Here is a 26,992-nt window from a genome sequence, read left to right on the forward strand (position 1 = left end):
TAGTAAATATCTGGCTTTCAAAATAATATAATAACCTGATATGGAAATAAATATGAATTTATTTGTATTTAAACATAGCAAAGCCTACACCTGTAATATCCTCAAGTTGAAACATGGTAATCTATTAAACACTACTCCCTAAATTGTTTTTGAAACTAGTTAAGTGCTTTTTCTATGTTAAAAAAATGGAGTGGAGATCCAATTTCTTAGGTTAAGCAGTATAAGTGATAAATACAATACATATGATTTCTTATATTTTTGTGAACTTCCTACTAAATTCAGAGACTAGTAAGTTGTCACAATGACTCAAACAGCAGTCTTCCCACTCCCACCCCTGTCAAACTGGTCTTGAAATGAAGGATGTTTTAATTTATGATGTGTCAGCAGCTATCTGAACACCACTAAAAAGCATTTGTTGGACCCCTGTACTGTTTTCTCCAATGCAACTACATTAGGCATTGCTGCATTTTAAGGAGTGAAACTTACTTGAGAACCTGTTGTCTAATATTGTTTCTCAGTTGGTTCTTGTTCAGGTGAGGACTCCATGTATGAGTTGCTAGATGGCTGGAAACAAAGTTGTCCACCCGCTGCCTCAAATTCTGATAAGCAGGCTAAAAGGAAAAATGAGAAATGCTATGTGAAACTTCTTATTAGCATATCCTTGGCATTCATGAGATTGGACACAATGGAAAGTACTCAACTAAGTTTAACTCAGTGTAGACCCATTGAAATTAATGGGTTTAACTTATATTTACTAACCTCAATGGGTCTACTCTGAGTAAAACTTAGCTGAATACCACCAAAGCAATTTAAGATCTATGGGTGGGATCTCACTTATTCATACACAGTAGAAGTCTCACTGAAATCCATGGATTTAAGCTAGTCACTAACTAAGCCCATTGATTTTAACGTGTCTAGTCTATTAGTTTGATAACACACCATAGCTTAAAGTGACTCAATTAAAAAGGGGGAGGAAATACATAATACACACCAGCCTTCTCTAACTGGGGCAGAGGAACAAATGTTTTAATTTAAAGAACATTTCCCTGCCAACAGGTCTTAAGCCAGGAGCAGGTATCTCACTTGCTTAAGCCTTCCATATTGGCTGAAATTGGCCGCCTTTACATATAACACCAACCATAGTTTTGACATTAAAATTCTACTAAGTATTGATCCAGAGTAGATTCCAATGTATAGTTAGCAGAGTAAAAACTTAAACACACTGCAGGATTCCCCCAAAATTAGAGCAGAGGCAACTGTATTTCATTCAGCAGAGCTTTACTGCTACTTAAGAAAAATGAGCATAATGGTCACAATTCCAATACATTCAGGATTGGCCCTGGCCATAAGAAATCCAGTTGCAGCAGACTTAACTTAAACTTACAATAACTTATACAGTGGTACCTCGGGTTAAGTACTTAATTCGTTCTGGAGGTCCGTTCTTAACCTGAAACTGTTCTTAACCTTAAGCACCACTTTAGCTAATGGGGCCTCCTGCTGCTGCCGTGCCGCCGAAGCATGATTTCTGTTCTCATCCTGAAGCAAAGTTCTTAACCTGAGGTACGATTTCTGGGTTAGCTGAGTCTGTAACCTGAAGCGTCTGTAACCTGAAGCGTATGTAACACGAGGTACCACTATAATAAGACTAAACCTGAACACTAAGCATGCTATGTACAGAACACCACACTAGAAGCAAAAGATATAGAAAGAGAAAGTGAAACCGAGGCTCCTTCTGGCCTCTTATTATAGTGTAGTCAGCATAACCTTGAAGAGGAGAAGAGAATCAGTTTAAGCCAGCTGTACTGTACTCAGTTTCTCTGAAGGAATAACACAAACATCATGAACCTTCTGTTTGTTTCTTTCTTTCACACAGAGAAGCTTCCAGAACCCTTTTGAATTAAGTAGAACAGGAAAGATCTCTACACATCAGATTAATACTTTCTGCACTATGAAATCCAAACTGACAGGTTTAGCACTATGTTGAAAAGCCTGAATGAGTCCAATCTAACTGTCAGGTTTGCATACAACACAGAAAAAGTTTTGTTTCAATCAAATCCCTGCTTGGTTTTATATTCAACCTGAGGATTCTGGTTTACACAAGGGTAATTTTAAGGACCCAGACCTGGCTTGAAATTGGCTTGTTATGAAATTTAGCATAATTTGTTTTAAACCAAGATCTCATAGCTTTTTTCAGGTGGGCGCCATTGTGAGAGAACAAGGGTGAGTGAGTTCATACACCTCTGTCTGGAAAAACAGCACAGAGCCCTCTGTCGCACTTGCAGTATAGATGCAGACACATCCTCACACACTACTATTAGTTGAAATTTTAGCTGCCTTTCAACAATAAATCTGCACTCAATGCATACTACAATAGCCTGGTTCTCCTCAACATCTACAGTAGTGCCCTGCAAGACGAATGCCTCGCAAGACGAAAAACCCGCTAGACGAAAGGGTTTTCCGAGGCGCTTCGCAAGACGAATTTCCCTATGGGCTTGCTTTGCAAGACGAAAACGTCTTGCGAGTCTCCCCCCCTTTTTCTAAGCCGCTAATAGCCGCTAATCCGCTAATAGGGATGCTTCGCAAGACGAAAAAACCGCTAGATGAAGAGACTCGCGGAACGGATTATTTTCGTCTTGCGAGGCACCACTGTAATTCTCTACGCACAAAGTATGTTTTTGAATTGCAAATCATTCTATCATATGAGTCTGCACCTTCAGTCTGAAGTGGTACAGCCCCCTCCCCCCCCCAATTTCCTACCACAGTGAGATCTATGTCACTAAGATACTTAGCCTAGGGAAGAGGAAAACAGGAGATGAATGAGTATTCACAATAGTGGTCAGGTGAGGGCAGAGCTTTGGTATCTTTCTCAATTGCCTGGCAACTAGGATTGCAAGGTCTTCTGTTTGACCTGATGCCTCATGCTTTCGACTTTCAGCTTAAAAATTCTGGTTAAGGAGCAAATTCACAGCACAAAGGTGGAGAATTAAAGAAAAAGAGCTGTTTTATACTTGTCTCTGTTTTCACTTTTAGGTAAAAACCCGCATCCATTAAGCCACACATCCCAAACTGCCAGGCACAGCCAGGCTCTGCCCGGTAGTCTGCCGGCAGCCCATCCCAACCCAAAGCTTCTACTCCACACCTCGAGCCACAGCAGCACAGGAAGCTGCCTCAAAACAAGTCTAGCTCCATATTGCTTGCACTGACTGGCAGCAGGTTTGGGGCTTCACACAGAGGAGCCTTCTCAGGGGTGGCTGCTCCCAGGCAACTTTGGAATTTCTTACCTAGAGATGCTAGGCAGGCTCACTGTCCTTTCCAACAGGCCTTTAGGAACTGACTGCTTTTAATGGGAGGGGCTGGTGCCCTGCTGTTTTCCTTACTGTAATTATTTGCATGGTTTTAACAGGTCTCTGTTTCTCAAACTCAGGTCTCCAAACTACAACACCCATCACCCCTGCTAGTTAGGGATGATGAGTGTTGTAGTCTGACAACAGCTGGAGACCCAATTTTGAGAAACACACACCAACTCTAGGGGGCAGAGGTGTCTTCGGTCCCTCAAAGTCTCTTGGGTGGGACTGAGCTCCCAGAGTCCTAAGCCTCTGGTCTTACCCTGCCCTATGACCAACAGGTCACTGCCTCTGCCGCACCTCCCAGTCCTGCCTCTGGGGCCTAGGGGTCCTGCCAAGTGGGGACTACAAGTCCCATCCCGACTGCCCCCTCTGTGTAGCTCACTTTGCCCACAGGGCCAGCCGGGGAGAGGCCAGTGGCCAAGCACAACGCCATGCTGCACGGCTGGGCTCTGCGCTGGGCTTCCTCCTGATTCAACAGTTGCGCGTGGAACTGCACAACATCACACGGCCCTCGCCCCAATGTCAGGCGAAACGTAGATGGACGGTTTTAAGTCTATTAAAGTTTCCTTCTTCTTCTACGTTTTCAGCAGTTCTTATTCTCGTCCTTGAAACGCCTTGAGTCCCTCTTGTAGGCGGGGGGGGGGGGGAGGCAGTGTGTATGTGTGTGTAAATAAACCTAAAAGCAATACAAGAAAAAAGATTCCACCTAAACATTAGGAAGAACTTCCTGACAGTAAGAGCTGTTTGACAGTGGAATTTGCTGCCAAGGAGTGTGGTGGAGTCTCCTTCTTTGGAGGTCTTTAAGCAGAGGCTTGACAACCATATGTCAGGAGTGCTCTGATGGTGTTTCCTGCTTGGCAGGGGGTTGGACTCGAGGGCCCTTGGGGTCTCTTCCAACTCTAGGATTCTACGTTAATACCAAGGACAGGGCTCTGGACCAAGAAGCACAGGCTCTACCCCCGAGCTGCAGCCCTTCGCCGCGACGCCGCAGGCAGGCAGGCAGGCAGGCACTCAACAGGCAGAGCTTCTGCTATCCGACGGGGGGAGGGGGGGCGTTTCCAGAAGCGCCTCCTACTGCTGCCGCCAGGGGCTGGTCCAGGTGGCGGGAGGGCGCGAGCCTCTGGGCAAACGGGGCTCCCAAGGCCCCCCCCTCCCCGCCCCCCCGCCGGTCCCCTCACCTTGGTGTCCACGTCGGCCAGGCAGTCGCGGCGGAACTGGTCGAAGAGGCCTTGGCTCTTGAGGCGGTTGAGGATGAGGGAGACCAGCTCGGGCTCGGCGGCGGCCGAGGAGGTCCCGGGGAGCGGCGGCGGGGGCTGCGGCTGCGGCGGCGGCGGGGGAGGCGGAGGGGGCGGCGGCGGCGGCGGCTGGGCGGGAGGCGAGGCTGCGGTCGCCGCCGCCGAGGCCGCCGCTGCCGGTGCTGCTGTGGCGGCGACGGCGCTGCCGCTGCTGGACATGGCGCTTCCTCACACGGCGGCTGGTTACCGGGGAAGCGGCAGCGGCAGCAGCGGCGGCGCCCGCGACGCTCCACCCTCTCCGCCCCAACCCGGAAGCAGAAAAGGACGGCGCCGGAAGTGCAAGACAACGAAACGCAAGGGGGGAAGAGGGGCACCGTCGGCCCATAAGGCGAGCGGGGGGGCGGGGCTATTTCGCCCGCCAAAGTACGCCTGCGCGCAGCAGCAGCGGGGCAAAACAAAACAGACGCGCGACGACGTTCTGCAGGCCACGCCCCCTTGCTCTTGGCTCCGCCCCTGGGAATGTGGCGCGGTCTGTGATTGGCTGCTCTTGTTTCTTTGCTGGAAGCCGCCTGGTTTCTGTTTGGGGAAAAGGCGGGGAATGAAATGGAAGACAGTAGAATGGAATAGAATAGAACACAATGCAATAGAATGGAATGGAATGGAATAAAACAGAACAGAACAGAACAGAATAGAATAGAATAGAATAGAATAGAATAGAGACGACGCACCATCTTGAGGCTTCTATTATCTACGCTGCCTTGGAGCCGGTGTCCCGGGTTTCAGGCATGATTTTTCCTCCATCCTACCTGGAGATGCCAAGAACTGAAGATGCGAACCTAATGAATGATAGGATTGAACATGCAAAATGCGTTCTACTCAGTACTTTTTTCTTAAAAAAAAATGTGTAGGGGTACTCTCATTTTGACTCAAGAAAATCACCATTTTATAGTTCAAATTGGGAAAAATAAATACAGTAAATGGACCAAAGTGCAAAGATTCACAAAATGTTTAGGAGTATGCGTACCCCTGCATCCCCCAAGAAAAAAAGCACTGGTTCTACTATGCTTAGTACAGAACCTGCGTTTTCCTCCTTTGGGGGATAATAGAAGGGCCAGCCTGTTCGTGAGGTGGACAGAGGCAGCCTCCTTGGGTGGCAGAATCCCAAGGGATGGGCCCCCGCCTGTCCCTGCAGAAGTGAGGAGAAATGGCTGCAGCTTCTACAGAGCTACCCCAGAGTTGCTGTGGCTGCAGCCCAGCCCCCTGCCACTGGAGAAGACGTGGCTGCAGTGGCAACTTCTGAGTCACGGCAAGATCTTGTGGGGCTCTCATGAGATTTTGTGTGCTTTCTCTTTTGCCATTCCCTCACTTACTGGCGCACAACTGCGTCTACGTGTGGCATCGAGAAATAATTAAGTAATTCAATTCAAACCTGGAAATGGCAGGAGAGAACATGACTCACAAGGAGACCCTTCCTGAAGCCCGAAGAGGACATCAGGGCAGAGAAAGCCCCAAAGAGACCAGAGGCTTTTCAAAATGCTGCTCAGCCTCCCCTCCTAACAGCTCATGTGGAGGGTAGTGCTTATCCTATGCACCCTCCAGTCTCTTGCCAGCCCCAGAGCTTCAATTCTAGTTGCGGATATTTTTGGATGCAGTGTTTTTTGTATCTATAGAAGAGAAAGTGGCACAGAGAGTGTTTAAAGGGTGTTTAGATGGTTCTTCCTCACTTTATGTGCGCAGGGGTCCAGAGTCTAATCGCTGCATAAGTGAGGCGTCGCCTGCATATGAGTCAGAACACCCAGCCATGGATCTCGTACATCACATCTGATTTGCTCCTCATATGAGCAGCTTTTAAAGTACCAGGTGCTCAGATCCAAACATGAACAAATACCGTGGGAGGCAGCAGGCCAGCTGGCTAAAAGCCCAGAGACAAGTGCCCTCACTGACAATTTACCCAGACCAAGGAAAGTCAGCAGATTTCCTGTGTTTTTATAACTCTTCAACGGCACATTGCTTCCTCCTTGATTACAGGCGATTATGTTAAAAATCTCATCTGGAATTGTCTGCATCTTCTTCCGCCATCTCATCTCAGTGATTCTAGGGGACAGATGAAATTTAGCCCAAGCTTTGGGATTAGTTATCAGTTGCAGTGGGAGTGGAACTCTAACTGGGAGTGGACCGAAAGCAAATCTCACTCAGCCTGAACTCTGCCCCACCCCACCCCACCCGGCCTCTGAATCTTGAGCCACAAGTTCTCACAGGCGAATGTTTGGCCCAGCACTACATAAATGAGGTCTGGGCTGCCATTCACATGTTGAATTCGTTCTTTACCCTACTTTCAATTCAAATAGGCTCCACTCAAAATTGTTTGCGATTAGAGGTGTGCATGCATCACTTAGGGTAGAAAATTGGGTGAACCCCACACCAATTTTATTAATGTTCTGAAACTCAGAAACGTATCAATGAATGTGGACCGCTACCCAAATGCCTGAAAAGTGGGGGTGGGAGATCAATGTTAACCGTGAATATCTTCAACACCAGGAAGAACTTTCTGACAGTAAGAGCTGTTCGACTGTGGAACAGTCTTCCTAGGGAGGTTGTGAACTCTCCTTCCTTGGAGGTTTGTAAGCAGAGGTTGGAAGGTATCTGTCATGGATGCTTTAGTTGAGATTCGTGCATTGCAGGGGGTTGGACTAGATGACCCTCGGGGTCCCTTCCAACTCTACAATTCTACGGTTTATGATTCACTGGTTAATGTTTGGTGGGTGTTTTCAATATTCCCCAATGTACCTTTTTGGACAGTCACACAGTTTATCTCAGTTTCTCAGTATTCCCCACTGAATGTCAATATTCCCCACATTCAGGATAGTCAAATGTCATAGCATGACGGTGCATTGTGTGTACATGAGAACGGGTGCACAGTTCAGATGACCACAGGTATCCAGACATTCCTTTCTTATGCACCCTCTTTACATGCTGTCTGCCATATGGACCATGCATTCAGGTTTGCCTGCAGAATGCCACATGTGAGGTGACAATTGGCTTCAGCCTGCCACCCAAAGGGTCAAGAACCCCTGTCAGCTGCTGCATGTTTGCTCACATCAGCTGCTTTGTATAAAAGAGTGTGATCTCCCCGCCCCAATCACTGAATGGAGCTCTTTGGTTTAGATGGGTTAGGCAAGACAAATAAAGCCTTTGTTCTATATTTGCTTATGTAAATCTTTGCTTGTTTACACATGCTGTTAAAGCATTGTGCCAGCAGGTGGCAATGTCTTACCTTTGAAAAGCTCTGCTCCTTCATGGTGTGTTGGAGTCTTTGAGGCCAACCAGCAATGCCCAACACCTGCCTGCGCCTTTTGAACTACATACAGTACTGCATGGGCTATGCCTCCATGGCAAACAACTTGAGATAGAATCATAGAATCATAGAGTTGGAAGAGACCACAAGGGCCATCGAGTCCAACCCCCTGCCAAGCAGGAAACACCATCAGAGCACTCCTGACATATGGTTGTCAAGCCTCTGCTTAAAGACCTCCAAAGAAGGAGACTCCACCACACTCCTTAGCAGCAAATTCCACTGTCGAACAGCTCTTACTGTCAGGAAGTTCTTCCTAATGTTTAGGTGGAATCTTCTTTCTTGTAGTTTGGATCCATTGCTCCGTGTCCGCTTCTCTGGAGCAGCAGAAAACAACCTTTCTCCCTCCTCTATGTGACATCCTTTTATATATTTGAACATGGCTATCATATCACCCCTTAACCTCCTCTTCTCCAGGCTAAACATGCCCAGCTCCCTTAGCCGTTCCTCATAAGGCATCGTTTCCAGGCCTTTGACCATTTTGGTTGCCCTCCTCTGGACACGTTCCAGTTTGTCAGTGTCCTCCTTGAACTGTGGTGCCCAGAAGTGGACACAGTACTCCAGGTGAGGTCTGACCAGAGCAGAATACAGTGGCACTATTACTTCCCTTGATCTAGATGCTATACTCCTATTGATGCAGCCCAGAATTGCATTGGCTTTTTTAGCTGCCGCGTCACACTGTTGGCTCATGTCATCTCAGGCTAGAACTCATATGTAATATTTAGATGCTTGCTACAGCAGTTTGCTTTAAAAATAGGTTGTGGAAAGGACTCCCTCAGAAGGTGGCGGACTCTCCTTCCTTGCAGGTTTTTAGGCAGAGCTTGGATGGCCACCTGTCATGGATGCTCTGGCTGAGATTCCCACATTGCAGAGGGTTGGACTAGATGACATTTGGAGTCTCTTCCAGCTCTACAATTCTGTGATATGGATGCATCTGTTGTATTGGAGGCTACTATATCAGTTGTCTGCTGGTTTTAAAGAAACTCGTCATATGTACACATTTAAGTGCAGGGAATTAATGTGCTAAAATAAAACTTAGGTATATTTAATCTAAGCTTCCCACACAGCATGCAAGTGTATATGAATGAATGAAAGCCATCCTGGGGCATGACCCTTCTGTGTTTTATTGTTCAAGTGATCAACCCTACTTGGCTAGAATTGCTCATGCAACGCATTCAGGAAGTCATTGTCTCTTTAGGTTTTATTTCCCCTTAGTGACACCAGCATATAGATACCCTGAATTGGCTTCATAGTGTCACCACACCCAGCATGTGAACCCTGACTGGCTGGGTTTATTTGAGGAGGATAAAATAGAGAAAAATGGCTAACAGTGCAGCTGCACATTGAGAGTGTTATGTAGTGAAGTTTCACCCTGGGCCAGCAGGGGGATACTGTATATAGTTTTCACTCAGGTCTGTAGATAGTTTTCACTCAGGTCCGTGTCAGTTATTTTAGGCGGGAACTCTGGGCTGTTGTTGCTACAATGTTGACAGCCGGCTGCCTATAAAAGCAGGCCGGCTGAGCTGTTTGCAGTCAGTTCTATTCCAGCTTACGAAATAAAGACCTACTTGGAGAAATCGCTGTGTCGTCTGCTATGTCAACCCACAACTTAACCCTGGCGACGAGGATGGGATTGATGGACATCAGAGCACAGCCAGATGCGGCCAGCCTCTGAACTGAGCTGAACCCCCAGGCTGTGCCAACGCGCCACGGTCATTTGTCCCAGGAAACCAAGTCTTTGCCCGGAACTATGTGGGGGACATTCCTTGGGTGCCAGCCACAGTAGTGGGAGTCACTGGACCTCGCTCGTACCAGGTGGCACTCGAAGATGGACGCTTGTGGCGACGGCACATAGACCAGCTTAGGCGCAGGGTTGGGGACTTGGACACTACCGAGGTGCCCCCAACTGCGCCTGCGGCTCCAGAAGAGACACGTACAGATGGCGAGGCCCCACCTACACCTCCCTCGCAAACTGCCAGCGTGGAGCCGAACCAAGCCGCTTCAGAGGGTCTGCCAGACTTACCACAGACTCAGACCACTCCACTTGCGGAGGCTCCACCCACAGCAGCGGATCCAGGGGATTTGGTTCCAACGCCATCTAGGGTCGCACCACAGCCTCAGCAAGAACTGTGTGGCCCTCCGGACTTGGCTACCAGTCCCCGGCGGTCTGGCAGAGTTCCCAAGCGCCCAACTTATTTAAAGGACTATGTTGTTGGACAGGTATCACTGTTGGTCTAAGTATGGGAAATGTAACCGATATGCTTTTGTGCCTAATTGAACCATTACGCGTAGTGCTGTATATAAGGAAACCATTACGATTGTAACTAACGCCTTATCTCGGTGGGGAGGGGTGTTATGTAGTGAAGTTTCACCCTGGGCCAGCAGGGGGATACTGTATATAGTTTTCACTCAGGTCTGTCGATAGTTTTCCCTCAGGTCCGCGTCAGTTATTTTAGGCGGGAACTCTGGGCTGTTGTTGCTACAATGTTGACAGCCGGCTGCCTATAAAAGCAGGCCGGCTGAGCTGTTTGCAGTCAGTTCTATTCCAGCTTACGAAATAAAGAGCTACTTGGAGAAATCGCTGTGTCGTCTGCTATGTCAACCCACAACTTAACCCTTATTGTGAACAACAGCCGTTTCTTTAAAAAACAAAAACAAACAAACCAAGTGAAAAGCCATAAAAGTAAGATAATGGGGATGAGGTACCCATTACCACGTGGCAATCAAATCTGGAGACGATGTTATGCTGCTAAAGAATAATCCTAAATGTTGATGTTATGAGCCATTTAGCTCTTCTCCCAGAAAATCCACATTAAAGGTATCCCCCAACCTATCTGTTTGGCAGGCTTCTTACCTGGGGCAAATCTCTTCAACAGTAGGAGATGCTGATTTCTTTCTTTCCCATCTCAAAACTGGAACAGCTCTTCCACAGCAGCCATCCATATGAGATGGGGCAGGATTCATGTCCTCCCAAGGGGTGGCCTTGCCTGCAAACTTCATCCACTTCTACCCCCAAATAAAATAACTTTCTTTGTTTTGATGTTCTTCAGAATACCAATCTATGGCCCCAAATGTATTTGATTTAGTTCAAGAAGTGACCCAGGCTAGCTTATTTTGGACCTGGAAGAGGTTGAGGTTCCCAGCCAAACATTTACCTATGTCCATTGATCTCTGGGAGAGCAGACTGAATGGTGGCGGCACAGCACATGTGTCTAGGCATGTCATGGTGTCCCATTGCATCAGAAGCGGTTTAGTCATTCTGGCCACACGACCCGGAAAGCTGTCTGTGGACAAATGCCGGCTCCCTTGGCCTGAAGCAAGATGAGCGCCGCATCCCATGGTCGCCTTTGACTGGACTCAACTGCCCATGGGTCCTTTACCTTTCTCCTTTACCATTTTGAAGCAAGTCCTATAGAATTCCATGGGTCTTCCTCCCAAAGAAGTGGGATTAGGATTGCAGCCAGCCTGCAGCTCCATGTTTTTCCACTTCATTTCCTTTTACCTGTACCTGAATGCTCATATATTCCATTCTTATGAAACATTTGTGTGATCGGATTTGCTTTTTGTTTTTCTGAATTAAACGGAACTGGTCTGTGACTGAAATAATAAAGTCATTCATTCAAATTATTCTTTATATTATGGAATAGGACCTCCTTATTTTCATCAGAGAAAAGTTGGAGGGTATGTGTTTATGTTCTAAACACAAATTGCTTGGGGACTTTGATAACAAATCAGTAATAAATATAATAAAATGACAACAGCAATACCTTTCCTGGAAGATTTTTTTTCTTTTAAAACCCAACCATCAATAGCCTCAACCTGCAATGACATCATTTTGTAAAAAGAAAACCCAAACAGCAAACTGGGATAGCATATATACTTTATTTCACCTTAAAGCTCAAGAAGAAGTTTGAATTGCACAACGGTAATAACGAAGTGTGCTGTTGACCTGAGATTGCCATAAACCCTGCAATATCTCTGCAGTTACGGCATCAGGAATTGCAAGGAGCAGGTTGTAATGTAGTACAGCTCCTGGGAACTATTGTCAGAATTTAATGAGTCTGCATTTATGGCTCAAGGACAGGCATGCATGGAATAATGTCTTATGTTATTGCAGTCCTCTCAAGCTATATGCAGTGTCCCAACACAGTTCCTGGTTGCAGCAACCAGCTAGGAAGTGTTACCTTTTAATTTTTAGACCTTCTTCACAAGCAGAGTGGGCAAGAGTGTAAGGAACCTTGCAGACAGGCTAATGGATGCATAGAGCATTCTTCATGAGATGTCCTATTGTGGCCATGAACAGGAGCCTGTGGACTAAAAGGGGGTCCAGAGAGGTAGACTTAGTGGCAGGTTGTCAAAAGGATGGTCAATATATCTGTGCTATTGACCTAGATAAGACCACCCAATCTCACTGGGACCCCAAGGCATAATATGAGAAAGCATAACCACCACAAGGTAGTTCAAACAGCCCATCCTCCTACTGTACTATCAAATCTCTATCAAATCATAACCACAATATTATAATTGAATCATTTCTGTTGCTCATATCATACTATAATATTTCTTTAAATAGTCCAAAAAGGCACCCATTCTTCCCTAAAGCACTTGTCATTAGATTCTCTTAATTTTGCTGTTAATTTTGCCAGTTCTGCATAGTCCCATGCAGAACTTCTTCCTTCCATTTCTGCGCATATAAAAGCCTAGCTGCTCTTGCTTGGGGGGGTTTCTGCCCCTGTAATCCCTAACATAAACGTTTTGGGCTTTTTGATATACTTATTCTAAACATGTTTTTTATCTTGTCATGTATCATTTCCCAAAATACCCTCGCTTTCGTAAAAGGCGAAAGATTTATACGATCTGAAGAGAAACCAGAGCCTAGAATGTTATTTTTGTTTCAGACATTACAGATTGTGGACAGATTGGACTGTTTCAAGAAGTGGCAGAAAGATATATCTAAATTTGTCTGGCAGGGCAAAAAGCCCAGAATAAAATTTAAGATATTAACTGATGCAAAAGACAGAGGGGGGTTTGCCCTGCCGGACCTAAGGCTGTACTATGAATCGGCAGCTTTCTGCTGGTTGAAAGATTGGCTACTTCTTGAGAATACAGATATTTTGGCTTTAGAAGGGTTTGATAATACATTTGGTTGGCATGCATATATATGGTATGACAAGATAAAAGTTCATAAAGGATTCAAAAACCATATTGTTAGGAAAGCATTATACAATGTTTGGATTCGATATAAAGATTTGTTGGAAAATAAAACTCCTAGGTGGTTATCACCAATGGAGGCTAAGGAGGTGAAAAAGCTCAATATAGAATCTAAATGGCCAAAATATTGTGAAATTTTAGAGCAAGAGAGTGGAAAAATTAAATTACAGAGTTTTGAGAAAATAAAGACTAAGGTACGGGACTGGCTTCATTACTACCAAATAATGGAGGTGTTTAAACAAGACAGGAAAATTGGCTTCCAGGTGGAGAGATCAAAATTAGAAACAGAACTGTTAGAACCCAATACTTTTTTTTTTAAAAATATTTTTTATTAAGGATTTTCTTGTTTTACAGAAGTGTAGTGCCTCGTTTTTCCCCCCCCCCTTCTTCTTCTTCCATGTAACGTTTTTACAAATCCGTTTCATTTGTTGAGGCATTAGGGGGAGAAGAAAACAGAAAGAAAAAAGAAAGGGGGGGTGGGGAGAGGGAGGATGGATGGGGGTGGGGTCGGGTGGCGGTGTTTCTATTATGTTTAATGTATGTAGAGTTTGGTGTCAGCGTTGCTTGTGTTGTTCACTTGTGTTCCTTTGGTGGTGAGAGAGGTTGGGGTTGGCTTAGGGTGTGATTGTTTGCTTGTGATTGGCTGTGGTGATCTTTGTTTTCGTGTGTGAGTGAGGTGGGTGGGTGTTTTGGATCAGGTTAGCCATATTGATTTGTATGCTGTTGGTGGATTATTGTCGTTGTCCTGTTGGGCTGTGTATGTGATAAAGGGGAGCCATACCGGGGTGAAGGCGTCTTCTTCTGTTTGTCCCCGTGTCAGTTTCAGTTTATTAGTTAATTTTTCTAGTAGGGCTGTTTCCCATACTATTTGGTACCATTGGTCCATGCTTACTCCTGACAGGTCTCTCCAGTGTCTGGTTATGATGTTTCTGGTTGCTGAGAGCAGGTGGGTTATAAGTTCTTTGTGGTGTAAATGGGCATTGTTGTATTGGAAGATGTTTAGTAGGGCCAATTCTGGGGTGATGTCTATTACTTGCTTAGTTATTTTACATATTTCTTGTATGGCTGTTGTCCAGAATAGTTGGATTTTGGGACACTCCCACCACATGTGGAGGTATGTGCCTGAGGAGGTGCACCCTCTCCAGCATTTTGGTGAGGTTCCTGGGTGTATTAGCGCTAGTTTCCTTGGTGTTAGGTACCACCTGTAGGTGAGTTTCAGTGTGAGTTCTTTTCTTTTTGTTGATATGGATTTAAAGGGGGGTTTAGACCACATTCTGGTCCATTGAGTGGGGTTAATCTCATAGCCTATGTCATTCTCCCATTGTTTTTTGATTGTGTCTAGGGGATTTGCGGGATTTTGGAGTAGTATTTTGTATATTTACACCATTTACACCACAAAGAACTTATAACCCACCTGCTCTCAGCAACCAGAAACATCATAACCAGCATGGACTTCGGAAAAACCAAAGGAGGGGGGCTGTGTGTATATGTGAACAAGTGCTGGTCTAAAAATTCTAAGACTGTGGGCAGTCACTGTTCACCGGATTTGGAATATGTGGCTGTTAAATGTAGACCAGCCTATCTCCCTAGGGAGTTCACAGCTGTTATGCTAACTGGTGTGTACGTGCCACCAGATGCTAATGCCAACTTGGCTTTGGGATGTCTGCAGAGCCTTATCAGCAGCCAGCAAGACAAGTATCCTGAAGCTGTGCACATCATTGCGGGAGACTTCAACCATGTTGAACTTAAAACAGTGCTCCCAACGCTCTATCAGCATGTGAAATGTCCCACAAGAGGAGACAAGACACTGGATAAAGTTTATTCGAATGTAAATCACGGCTATAGGGCTTTACAGTTGCCACATTTGGGCCAGTCCGACCATATGTCTCTGTTCCTGGTACCAGCATATATCCCACTCAGGAAACGGGCTCCCACAATATCAAGGACTGTTAAAATCTGGCCTGAAGGTGCTATTCACCAGCTGCAGGACTGTTTTGAGAGAACCAATTGGGATATTTTCGATCGTTCAGACCTGGAGGAGCACACGGCGGCAGTTCTGTGCTATATCAATCACTGCACAGACACTGTCACAGTAAATAAATCCATCCGGTTTTACCCCAATCAGAAACCCTGGATGAATAGAGAGGTCCAGTGCCTGTTGCGGGAAAGAAACAGGGCTTTCAGGTCGGGCGAGGTGCAGCTTTACAGTGTGGCAAGAGCAAACTTGAAGAGGGGTATTCGACGGGCGAAACTGGATTATAGACAGAGGATTGAGGATAATTTAAGGAGCAACAACACAAGACAGATGTGGCAGGGGATTCAGCATATTACCAACTACAAACCTAACCTTGGTGCTGTCGACGGTGACCCTTTGCTGGCGGAGGAGCTTAACCTCTTCTTTGCTCGCTTCGAGAGGGAGCCACCTGAGACGTCGGTATTACAGCCACCAGCCCATAGGGGCCCCTCATTCACTGTAGAGGAGCACGAGGTGAGACAGGTATTGAGGATGGTGAATCCGAGGAAGGCTGCTGGACCTGATGGCATCACTGGAAAGGTGTTGAAGGGCTGTGCGGATCAGCTGGCGAGGGTCTTTACTAAGATCTTCAACAAGTCCTTACACCAGTCTATTGTCCCACCCTGCCTGAAGTCGTCAACTATTGTTCCTCTGCCTAAAAAACCCACTATCAGTAGTTTGAATGACTACAGACCAGTTGCACTGACTCCAATCATCATGAAGTGTTTTGAGAAACTGGTGCGCCGTCACATTATTTCCTGTCTTCCACCAATTTTTGACAACTACCAGTTTGCATACAGGGCAAATAGATCCACAGAAGACGCTATCACCACCACTCTCCATGCTGCTCTGTCCCATCTGGAGCAGCCGGGGAGTTATGTGAGGCTGCTGTTTGTGGATTTTAGCTCTGCTTTTAACACTATCCTCCCCCATAGACTGGTGTCCAAGCTAGAGGCGATTGGACTCTCCAACTCCACCTGTCTCTGGGTTTTGGATTTTTTGTCAGAACGTTCTCAGAGGGTTAGAGTAGGGTCACATATGTCCAAAGCCCTTAGCCTTAACACCGGCTCACCACAGGGTTGTGTGTTGAGTCCCCTGCTCTTTACTCTCTACACGTATGACTGTACAGCCATCTATTCCAGCAACAAAATCATCAAGTTTGCTGATGACACTACGGTGGTGGGGCTCATTTCAGGAGGGGATGAGTCCGCCTATCGGGACGAGGTGGAGCGGCTCTGTGTTTGGTGTGGAGAGAACAATCTGGCTCTTAATACAGCTAAGACCAAGGAATTGGTGGTGGATTACAGGACAAAAAAGGCGGTCATTCAGCCCTTGTATATCAACGGGGAACGGGTGGAGAGGGTGGCGGAATTCAGGTTTTTGGGAGTGACTATCGATCAGGGCATGACTTGGAGCGCAAATACCACTGCTCTGGTGAAGAAGGCTCAGCAGAGAATTTATTTCCTCAGACTTTTAAAGAAGAACAATCTGAGTGAGAAACTGCTGGTGTCCTTCTACCGAGGCTCCATAGAGAGCATTCTCACATACTGTATTTGTGCTTGGTTCTCCAGTTGTACAGCTAGGGAGAAGAAGGTGCTCCAGAAGGTCATAACCACAGCCCAAAGGATTATTGGTCATCCTCTCCCATCTTTGGAAGAACTGTACGGTTCCCGTTGTCTTAGGAAAGCAAACAACATCCTGCAGGATTCATCTCACCCGGGATACAGTCTGTTTGCACTACTGCCTTCTGGCAGGAGATATAGAAACATCAAGTCAAGGACAAATAGACTGAAAAATAGTTTCTATCCAAGAGCTGTGGCCTTTTTGAATGCTGTAACTCGATAGTGTGACCTGGAAGTTTGATGGGTGTGGGTGTGGGTGTGGCTGGAATGTGGTTTGTTTGGTTGTTGTTGCTGTTTTGCTTTTGTTGTTTTTTTAAGGGATGGCATCCAATTTCGTTGCACTGTGCAATGTTGCACTTGTGTAATGACAATAAAGAATCTATCTATCTATCTATCTATCTATCTATCTATCTATATTGCGGATACCGTCCCTTTGCCGTTTCCCTTTGTTGTTAGGAAGAGGTTAGAACCCAATACTAAGAATTTATCAAGATTGTATAACCTGCTGTTGAAGTGGAATACACCAGATGAGACAGTTAAACCAGCTATGATTAAGTGGGCACAAGACATTGGTCATGACATCATGTTTGCTGACTGGGAACAGTTATGGACCACCGGTATAAAATTTACGGCATGTAATGCCTTAAGAGAGAATATTATGAAAATGATTTATAGGTGGTACATGACCCCAGTCAAGCTTGCAAAAATCTATCACTTGCCCAATAACAAATGTTGGAAATGTAACGCGACTGAAGGTACCTTTTTTCACCTTTGGTGGACTTGCCCAAAGATTAAGGCCTTTTGGGAAATGATTTATAATGAAATTAAGAAGGTACTTAAATGCACTTTTCATAAGAAACCAGAGGCATTTCTCCTGGGCATGGTTGGCCAATTGGTGCCAAGGAAGGATAGGACATTCTTTATGTATGCCACCACAGCAGCAAGGATTCTCTTAGCAAAGTATTGGAAGACACAAGAACTACCCACACTGGAAGAATGGCAGACGAAGGTGACTGACTTTATGGGTTCAGTTACAGATAGGTAGCCGTGTTGGTCTGCCATAGTCAAAACAAAAAAAAATTCCTTCCAGTAGCACCTTAAAGACCAACTAAGTCAGTTCTTGGTATGAGCTTTCGTGTGCATGCACACTTCTTCAGATACACTGAAACAGAAGTTTCCAGACCCTTCTATATAGTGAGAAGGTGGGGAGGGGTATTACTCAGAAGGGTGGTAGGAATGGGTGATTGGCAGATAGCTGTGATGAGCCTGTTGACGACTCTTAACGACTGCAATAGGTCTTACAGGAGGAAGCAAGGGGTGAAAAGGTGAAAAATGGCTTTGTGGTTTAAAACCATGGAGAAACCTGGCCTGAACAAAGACCTTGGATTCTTATCTCATTATACATGACAAAGCCATTTTTCACCTTTTCACCCCTTGCTTCCTCCTGTAAGACCTATTGCAGTCGTTAAGAGTCGTCAACAGGCTCATCACAGCTATCTGCCAATCACCCATTCCTACCACCCTTCTGAGTAATACCCCTCCCCACCTTCTCACTATATAGAAGGGTCTGGAAACTTCTGTTTCAGTGTATCTGAAGAAGTGTGCATGCACACGAAAGCTCATACCAAGAACTGACTTAGTTGGTCTTTAAGGTGCTACTGGAAGGAATTTTTTTTTGTTTTGACTTTATGGGATTGGCGGAGATGACTGGCAGAATCCGGGACCAAGAGAAAGAGATGGTGGAAGAAGACTGGAAGAAATTTAAAGTATATCTTAAGAACTGTTGCAAAATAGATGAGTGCTAAAATGGCAAGGGAAAGGAAAATTTAGAATTACAGCTGTATCTGATTGATTAGTTACGAGAAGAAATTTAAAAATAAAATAAGTAATTATTTAACTGTTGCGGAGGGTTGCTGAAAAAATTCAAAAATAGGGATGCAGAGATGGGGAGGTAAGGGGAAGTCCAAGAAATAATGTTCATGAAAAAAAGGATTTGAAACTATACATGTTTATATGTTTTTGTTTGTTTATGTGTGTATGTTGCTTTGTTTGTTTTTATTTTGTATTGGAAAATTAATAAAAAATATATATATATAAAAATACCCTCGCTTTCTTGCAAGTCCCATCACATATGAAAAAAAAATCTGTTTACACTTTCCTCACTGTTTCATAAATTCATGGCACACAGTGTTTTTTTTAAAATGTGTGACACTTAACTTGCAATAAAAAAAAAATACTTTTATCATCTCTGACAGCTAGGAACTTCCCTTCTAGATAAGTTTTATTTGCTTTGGAATGTGTGTAGGTGTTTTGTCTGGTTTTGGGAGGTGGTTGTGAGCACTGGCAGTCCCTGCCTGCTCCAAGATGTGTATTTTGTGGGCACGAGGATGGTTCTTTGGAACTCTAAATGCGCCCCAAAGTAGTATATAATTGTTATGTACTGAGCTTGGATCCTAGAACAATAGGCAAGTAGGATCCTAGAAGGCAGCATCCTGATTGGTCTGCAGGAGCCACCCAATCAGGCTCCAGGAGGAAGTGAATCAGCAGCCTGATTGGCCTGTAGCAGCAGCCCAATCAGGCTTCAGGAGGGGAGTTGAATCAGCCAATCACGTGGGACCCAATGTGTAAATAATGTCTATATAGCCAGAGGTTTTTGGGAAGACTGACTTCCTGTTTGCCATGAGCTGAAATAAAGAACGTGAAATCCACACTTGACTCTTGAGTATATTTCAATAATCATGACTGTTCTTGAATGAACCTGTGTTCCTAAATGCTTTGAGCTGTGACCAGTTGTTATGGTCCTGTGCTGCCAGTCACGGCAGAGCTCAATGGAGGGAGCAGCCAGCCAACCAGCCAAGTCTCAGGGGGGTATTTGCCTGGAGGCAGAGTCCGTATACAAGGTCCAGTCCAGTCCTAAGGTCAGGAGTATCTCAGTCACGTAGTCAGATGATCTGGGGGTCAAGAAAGCTGAGGGTCCAAGGTCACAAGAAGCAAGAAGCAGCAAGGTCTGATCAGGAACGACAAATGTTTCCAGCTGGAAGCCCTGCTTAAGAAAGCTGGAGCCAGCCAGTTCTCATCAGGGGCAAGAAGACTGATCAGCAGCAGATGGAATCACTTCGCCTTCTGCTCCTTCAGGCTGCTGCTCAACAGGTGAAGCTGACTACTGGCCCATGACACATAGTTGGCAGTATGAGGAACAAGTTTCTCCTTTTTGTATTCTTTCTCGTTTTGGTGCTTCCATCCTGGCTTATTTCTGGTTTACCTTATGTGCCACTGACAGGGCCGGTGCTGCCATGAAGTGGAGGAACGAGGTTGCTGCCTTAGGCGACAGGAAGAAACGGCAAGGTGTTAAAGAACAGAGCTACGTTTGCCACACAACCTGCTCTCTACCCCTAAGCTAGTATGCTCCACTCAGGGAGGGTGGAAGTCTGTTCTGTCATTAGTGTTGTAGATGAAATTCCCAGTCTACTTACCTTCTGTACATGGAACAAGGGGTGCCATTCTGTCCATGGGAAAATGCCTTGGGCCAGTCCTGAGCACCCCTAAGCTCCAGTGTGCTCAGCCAGACCTTGTACAGTGATAGATACTGAAGCAAGTGACATGGCAAGACGTGGCTTTTACAACACTTTCCAGGCCAGCTGGTACCCAGCCCCAGTGCCAACAATGCCTTGCTTTGTTCCCACTCTGTGTTGCTTTTACTCCATGTCAACAGCCCCTCAGTGCACCCACCCCTCCCTTGCTTCCAGGACTTTGCATAAGCTGAGCCTGGTCCTCATATCAAATCTCTGGAAGATCTTTATGGTTATTTTCTTCCATGGGTCATGCTTCCCATTTGGATCTCTGGGGATACAGCATCATATGGTGTTTTGGGTGTCATCCAGTTCTCTATAAAAAAACGGTGGACTAACCATCTTGTGGATGAGTAGATGGGGAGGAGCAAAGGTTTCGCTTCTCCACTGCCGTGCATGCAAAGGAAAGGAAAAGCAAGATTGGGCCCAAACAACAGAAGATGTTCACTGTGCTTCCCGCTGACTCTTCGCCAAGCCTCATTCACTTGCTTCCCGGAGAATTGCACCCAGATCTTTTGTGCTCTCTGAAATAGCCAGACGAGCACTTTCACAGAGCTGGATAACTTCACAGCCAAGGTGAAAACTTGCTTTCAAGAACAGCAGTAAAACTCCAAAACGCCTCTTGGACTCATCAGAGTGTGGCTGGAATCCAAATTCCCTTTTCTTTCTTCCCTACCTAGCGAGCTTTATCTCCTGCACGACTTCCAACCTTCTAAAAGTTTTATACATAATACGTTTCTTTACATCCAGGTTTCTCAACTAATCTTATTTATTGGTGTATCATTTTTCAAGAGAGGACTCTGCTCTTTTATAGAGCTATCTTGCAGTTCTATATAATATATTAGCTACCTGGTGGAAGAGCTGTTAACTCCAAAATGCTGTTGTTTGCTTGGTTAGTTGGAACAATGTTTTTTCCTCCTCTGCCATCTTTCAGTCTATAATACGATTGAAACTAGCAGTGTGTATGTGCCTAAATCCCCAGTGCTTGGTGCAGATACAGCTGTCTCTAAAAACGTACTATTTCTGTGTTCTGGAAAATAAGAGCAATTCACATCCAACATTTGGACAGGGATGGAAGTCTGACTGCAGTAACAGCATTAGGAATAATAGCTAATGCTATTCCAGGCTGCACCCAAAGCAGTCTAGTCTCCATATCAAGGAACGTATAGGCGCCAACTCCTAGGGGCCCAGATCCCTTTGCCCCACATAAAATATTTGGGCCCCCTCCCCCAAGCTGATGGGCATCATTGCCTTCCTTTTCCTTGTTTGGTCTTCATTTTCCAACGAGCCCTGTAAAGGAACTTGTAGAAGGGTTCCTGGATGGCAAGGGAGATGGGATTGGGCAAACACCTCTGACTTCATTTCTTATGGTCCTTGTGATTGGAGCTGGAAGGCCTGGGGGGGGGGAGTGAGCAGAGGAAATCCTCAACTTCAAAACAAGAAGAAACTGAGATTTGCATTCCCTGGCTCCTTCTGCAAAGTGTGTGTGTGTGTGTGTGTGTGTGTGTCTGTTTCACAGTCTGTCTGCCACATGCACTTCTAACAGCAAGTGAAGCTCCCATTGACAGTCCCAGTCCTCTCACTTAACTCCCTCACAGAATCACTATTTCAACCACATGTGTCCAGTTCTGGGTGCCACTATTTAAGAAGGATGTTGACAAGCTGGAATGGGTGCAGATGATAAAATGCCTGGAAACTGAGCCTTATGAGGAACGGTTGAAGGAGCTGGGTATGCTTAACCTGGGAAAGAGGCAACTGAGAGGAAATATGATTCCACTGCCAATTTGCAAAATACCCAGCCAGAGAGCATCAATTCATTTACAGATATTACAGGGATTATATTATATTATATTAATTATATTATTGTTAAGTTGTGGGTTGACATAGCAGACGACACAGCGATTTCTCCAAGTAGCTCTTTATTTCGTAAGCTGGAATAGAACTGACTGCAAACAGCTCAGCCGGCCTGCTTTTATAGGCAGCCGGCTGTCAACATTGTAGCAACAACAGCCCAGAGTTCCCACCTAAAATAACTGACGTGGACCTGAGTGAAAACTATCGACAGACCTGACTTGAAACTATATACAGTATCCCCCTGCTGGCCCAGGGAGAAACTTCACTACATAACAATTATTATATTATTATATTATATTATATTATATTATATTATATTATATTATATTATATTATATTATATTATATTATATTATATTATATTATATTATAATATTAGCTTGGGCTGGTGGCAGGGATGCCAATAAGATTTTCTGGGCCTGGTACACTGTGTGTGGATTGGGCCCCTACATCCTGCCTCTCCCCCACCACAACCTATTGACAAGAATGGATACTTATTTACATATATTAGGCTAGCCTACCTCACATTATTGACAAAACAAGATGACACCTGATTGGCTCTCTAAACATTCCTTTTTCTGGTTATTTGGCTATAACCTTTGATAGAATACAGATAACTGAACAAACGTTGTTGCATTACATTCTTCATTAGATTATCTTTCCATTGATATATACTTTTATGGTATTACTCCAAAACAAAGTGGTGTTATGAGCTAAAATACACTTTCTCCAAAAGGTTTCCACAAATTTGGTCACTAGTGTACCCCTGTAAACAAAAGGGCTAGAATTATCACCATTTAAAAATAGGAAGCTGGAACGTTCAGCAAAGTGACCTAGAATGTAGCTGAGGGACGCAGGCCTTCCACAATGGTGCCTCCCTGCCCGCTTCATGCCTATGGTCTTGGTGCATGGGTGTAGCCAGGATTTTTGTGTGGGGGGGGGGAAGCTTTTGTTAGGGGGAGAACCACAGATTTGTACTGATTTTTCCTGATTTGGGGGGCAGCAACCCACGCTGCCCGCCCTTGGCTACGCCCATGTCTTGGGGCAGGTCCCCCACTTGGTTTGCAAGCTGTTCATCGTGCAGGCCTGATTCGGAAAGAGGCAACAGCGAGTGCTGCAAAAGGAAACTCTTGATTTTTTTCTTTATGAAGCCTGAAAGTGAATGAGAACGCCAGTCTCCATAAGATTCCCTCACCCCACACAGCTATTCTTCTGAAGGCTAATTTACAACCATTGATGCCTGATAAAAACCAATTCTTCACAAAGAGGCATTCTTTGAATGGCCTGCCTTGAGCCCTCAGGGGCTGGCTACTTCCCAGTCGGTTGCTGGACTCACAAGTAGCAGCAGCCTCACATTCTGCAGCTGCAAGTACAGTATACATTGTGCTCCTGTCGGAACAATGCTCAAAGGGGCACACATCTGGCAGGCTGGTAAGCCAACACAGTATTTAAACGATCTGGTCGGAAACATGGACCCATATGCTCAAACATTTCTCCGATGAAAATAGGAACGTCCTATTCCATCATCATCATAACAATATTTTTTTATTTATAACTTTCCCCTCTGGCTGGGTTGCTCCAGCCAACTTATATGAAAACATAATAAAACTTCCCTATACAGGGCTTTCTTCAGAGGTCTTCCAAAGGTTGTATAGTTATTAATCTCCTTGGCTTGGGGGTCACATAGCTCCACATCCTCCAACATTTCTCCGATTAAATAGGGATGTCCTAAGGGAAAGTGAGACATTTTGGGATGAAATCAGAAACTGGGACAGCTTCTGTAAATCTGGGACTGTCCCTGAAAAAGAGGGACTCTTGGAGGGTCTGTGAACGTTTTAGCATTCCCAACACCAAAACTACTTATTTCATAAATAATTAGCTTAATTTGCCTCTGTGTGTGCAAAAGTGGGGGCAGGGATATCCTATTCTTTTTCTAATTGTTCGCACAAAAGATGGAGCTGGCATTTTCGTTTGCTTTTGCCAGCTAAGTAATCAAATATAAACACAAAGAAGTCTGCCCCTCACCTACAACCTCACAGATTAACATTTTTTTCTCACTGGGCGGTGCTTTTGCAGGGTATGATACAAATGTTATGATGAATTAAAATAAAATTTCCTCCCACCAATTAACCAGCTAAGCTATTATAAAGTAAGACCATCAATAAGATTTTAACATCAATATCGCTTAGGACAAATTACAGTGGAATGTCATTTGTTTGTTTTAACATATTTCCATATTAAATGCACAGAATTATACATTGAAATCTATCAGACAATGCAGAGCCGCAGAAATAAATGATTTAGGGCGAAGGATGGCTTTCTGGCCTAGAATGAATCAATGGGAGGATGACCCTGTTAACTGATCAAATTCCTTCCAGTAATTTGTTTTGTTTTGACTATGGCAGACCAACACGGCTACCTATCTGTACCTGTTAACTGATGTATTGCTGCAATGTTAAGTTTCCATGTTGATATTGTTAGCAGTTTGGGTGAGGGGGTGGGGGTGGGGGAGGGGGAGGGGGTGGAAAGTCAACTGTGTGATGACTGTGTGCAGAATGCAAGTCTTAGGCGTTTTTAGCAACCTCACAGAATAAGAAGCAAAGTCAAAGCACATCAATAAATATTGAATTAGATTTCCAGTCTCTCCATTTTTTTATCTAATTACGGAGTGTTTGGAGACATATGGTAATTAAGCAGTTAAGAGGACTATATTGAACACTGGGTAGTTATCCTCATAACCACCTCGCAAACTTCAAAGTGAGCTGGCCCTCTCAATAAAAGCAGAAATAGATACATCCCTACTGGATGGATGAATTTATTTCCATTTTCTAAAGCTTGAAGGCAAATCTGGGCAAGTCCACTGACTTCACTGAATGTATTACCATGGATAGAAATTTGTTGGCATTTTAAATGTGGGTGGATGTTCCTCCAGGAGTCTGTTATCTATTACTCCCAGAATGGCAGCCTGTGAGTTTCTGATTAGTGTAATTGACACAGAGCAGACAACAACAAAACCCCAGAGTGGCTGTGCAGCTGCTGTGAAAGGTAAATTCAATGATGGCATTAAACAGATTAATTCATTTAGGATGTATAATTTACAATGGTAATGAGGATTGTCTGGGGACTGCTATCGTATCATCCATCAACACTTTCAATCTTAAGGCTAGTAATCTGTTAGCAATTTCAATATTGTTTATCCAACTGATATATATATATTCTCCTTCTTCCTTGCAGGTTGGCCCACACTATCAAGATGTCTAGCCAGCGGTTTACTTGGTTCAGCTAGTAGAACCGTGCTCTGCCAGGTAACCAGAATCAATACCTGAAGGTCTGGCAAACCCCCCATTCATCATCCCTAATTTGTTCCATCCCTGGCCCCTCAGATTCTACCCAGACTCCTGTCCTGCTTTCTAGGTTCTTCTGGGCTCTGCTTATGACCAGCCAGATTTCTGTCTTCCATTAATGGCATTTATGCTAGGATACAGAACCCTTGATCCTCTGACCCAACCCTAGGGTGAGATTATACTCCTTCCATCTTACGTGCAAGGCAACTGACCACGACAACAGAGGTTTCTGCAGCTACTGGTTGGGGCCAGGATGGCATCCCCTTTAATGACACGCTTTTCCTGGGAGGAAGACGGTATGGCCTCCCCAAATCCCTTGGCTCAGATACTCTTTCCTCTTTCCTTTTCTCCTTCACAACCACTGGCTACTAAGCAGCTCCAATAGGACCCCCCCCCCCCAAGTAGTCAGCTTTCACATTCTATTTTGCTTCTTTTATTCTGACCTAGTCCCAGCTTTGTCAAGTAATAGTTTTGCAGCATCCAAAATCAGTCAGATTTTGGCATTCTTGTCTGTTTGTTCTACAGCTGAATGCCATCCGCTGAGAATGCTCAGCTCCTGGTTTTGGCAAGCTTTGCTTCTTCTTTTCTGCACTCGTTTGCATTCTTTGTGCAGATGTGTAGCTCAAGCTGAAAAGCAAAGGTAGCAAGATAGTAACGGGAAAGTAGATGATAGGATGGAAAGACATCTCTCCAGCCTCTGCACCAAGTACAGTAGCAGTTTCCTGAAGCATATAGTGGGATTATCTTTATTTGTACTTACTGCTGTGAATGCTGTTCTTTCTGAAAGCTATGTAGCCTGGCTGCCCAGGAACTTTTACCTCACCTCTTGTAGCAGTGAACTTCATATTACATGCTGCTTCAAGATGCCATTTCCTCAGTCAGCTGATCAGCAATGCCTGCAACCCCTGAGCTGCTTCTCATACACCACATCACTTGCAGGGCACATGGGGATGGCTTTGCTGAAAAAACCTTGTGGGCCAAGTGGGAGATTCTCCATGCCTGCAATAATTTAAATAAACTGTGGTTTAATGTATACAAGCAGTATACTAGTGCACATTACTGAAATCACAGGTGCTATCTATTACTTTTTGTAATAAATTAAGTAGTGCTTTTTTCCTGGGGAGACGCAGGGGTACACATACCCCTAAACATTTTGAGAATCTAATTTGGCCTCATTGAGGGACAGTATTTCAATCTGAGTAGGAAAATGAGAGTACCCCTAAGTATTTTTTTAAGAAAAAAAGCACTGAGATTAAGACATGCAGTGGAAAAGGTTTGATTAAAAACACTGTGGAGGTGAGGATGGGAAGTCAACTTATGAAACAATGTACAGTAATTATTTGATATGAAGAATGTTGGGAAAATGCTTGAAAATTTTAATGAAAAAAGTTGCAAAATTATATAAATCAGCTTTCAGGTTACTGGCACACGATTAGGAAAACAC

At 44.8% G+C, this 26,992-nt stretch overlaps 1 protein-coding gene and 1 long non-coding RNA gene across 2 annotated transcripts in view; one reads left to right on the forward strand and one right to left on the reverse strand.

Annotated features, from left to right (window-relative positions):
- Positions 1–4,886, reverse strand: part of BOD1L1 (biorientation of chromosomes in cell division 1 like 1) — a 38,237-nt gene extending 33,351 nt beyond the window's left edge. The window contains exons 1-2 of the mRNA XM_081876179.1: positions 4,526–4,886; positions 487–611 (exon numbers count right to left, since the gene is read on the reverse strand). Coding sequence (XP_081732305.1) covers positions 487–611; positions 4,526–4,801 — 401 coding nt within the window. The 5' untranslated portion in view covers positions 4,802–4,886. The remainder of the gene's footprint in view (positions 1–486; positions 612–4,525) is intronic.
- Positions 1–26,992, forward strand: part of LOC309350028 — a 494,376-nt gene that overhangs the window by 123,061 nt on the left and 344,323 nt on the right. The gene's annotated exons all lie outside the window — the stretch shown is intronic.

Source organism: Podarcis erhardii, assembly GCF_964252035.2.
Source record: "Podarcis erhardii genome assembly, chromosome: 9".
Lineage (NCBI taxonomy): Eukaryota > Metazoa > Chordata > Lepidosauria > Squamata > Lacertidae > Podarcis > Podarcis erhardii.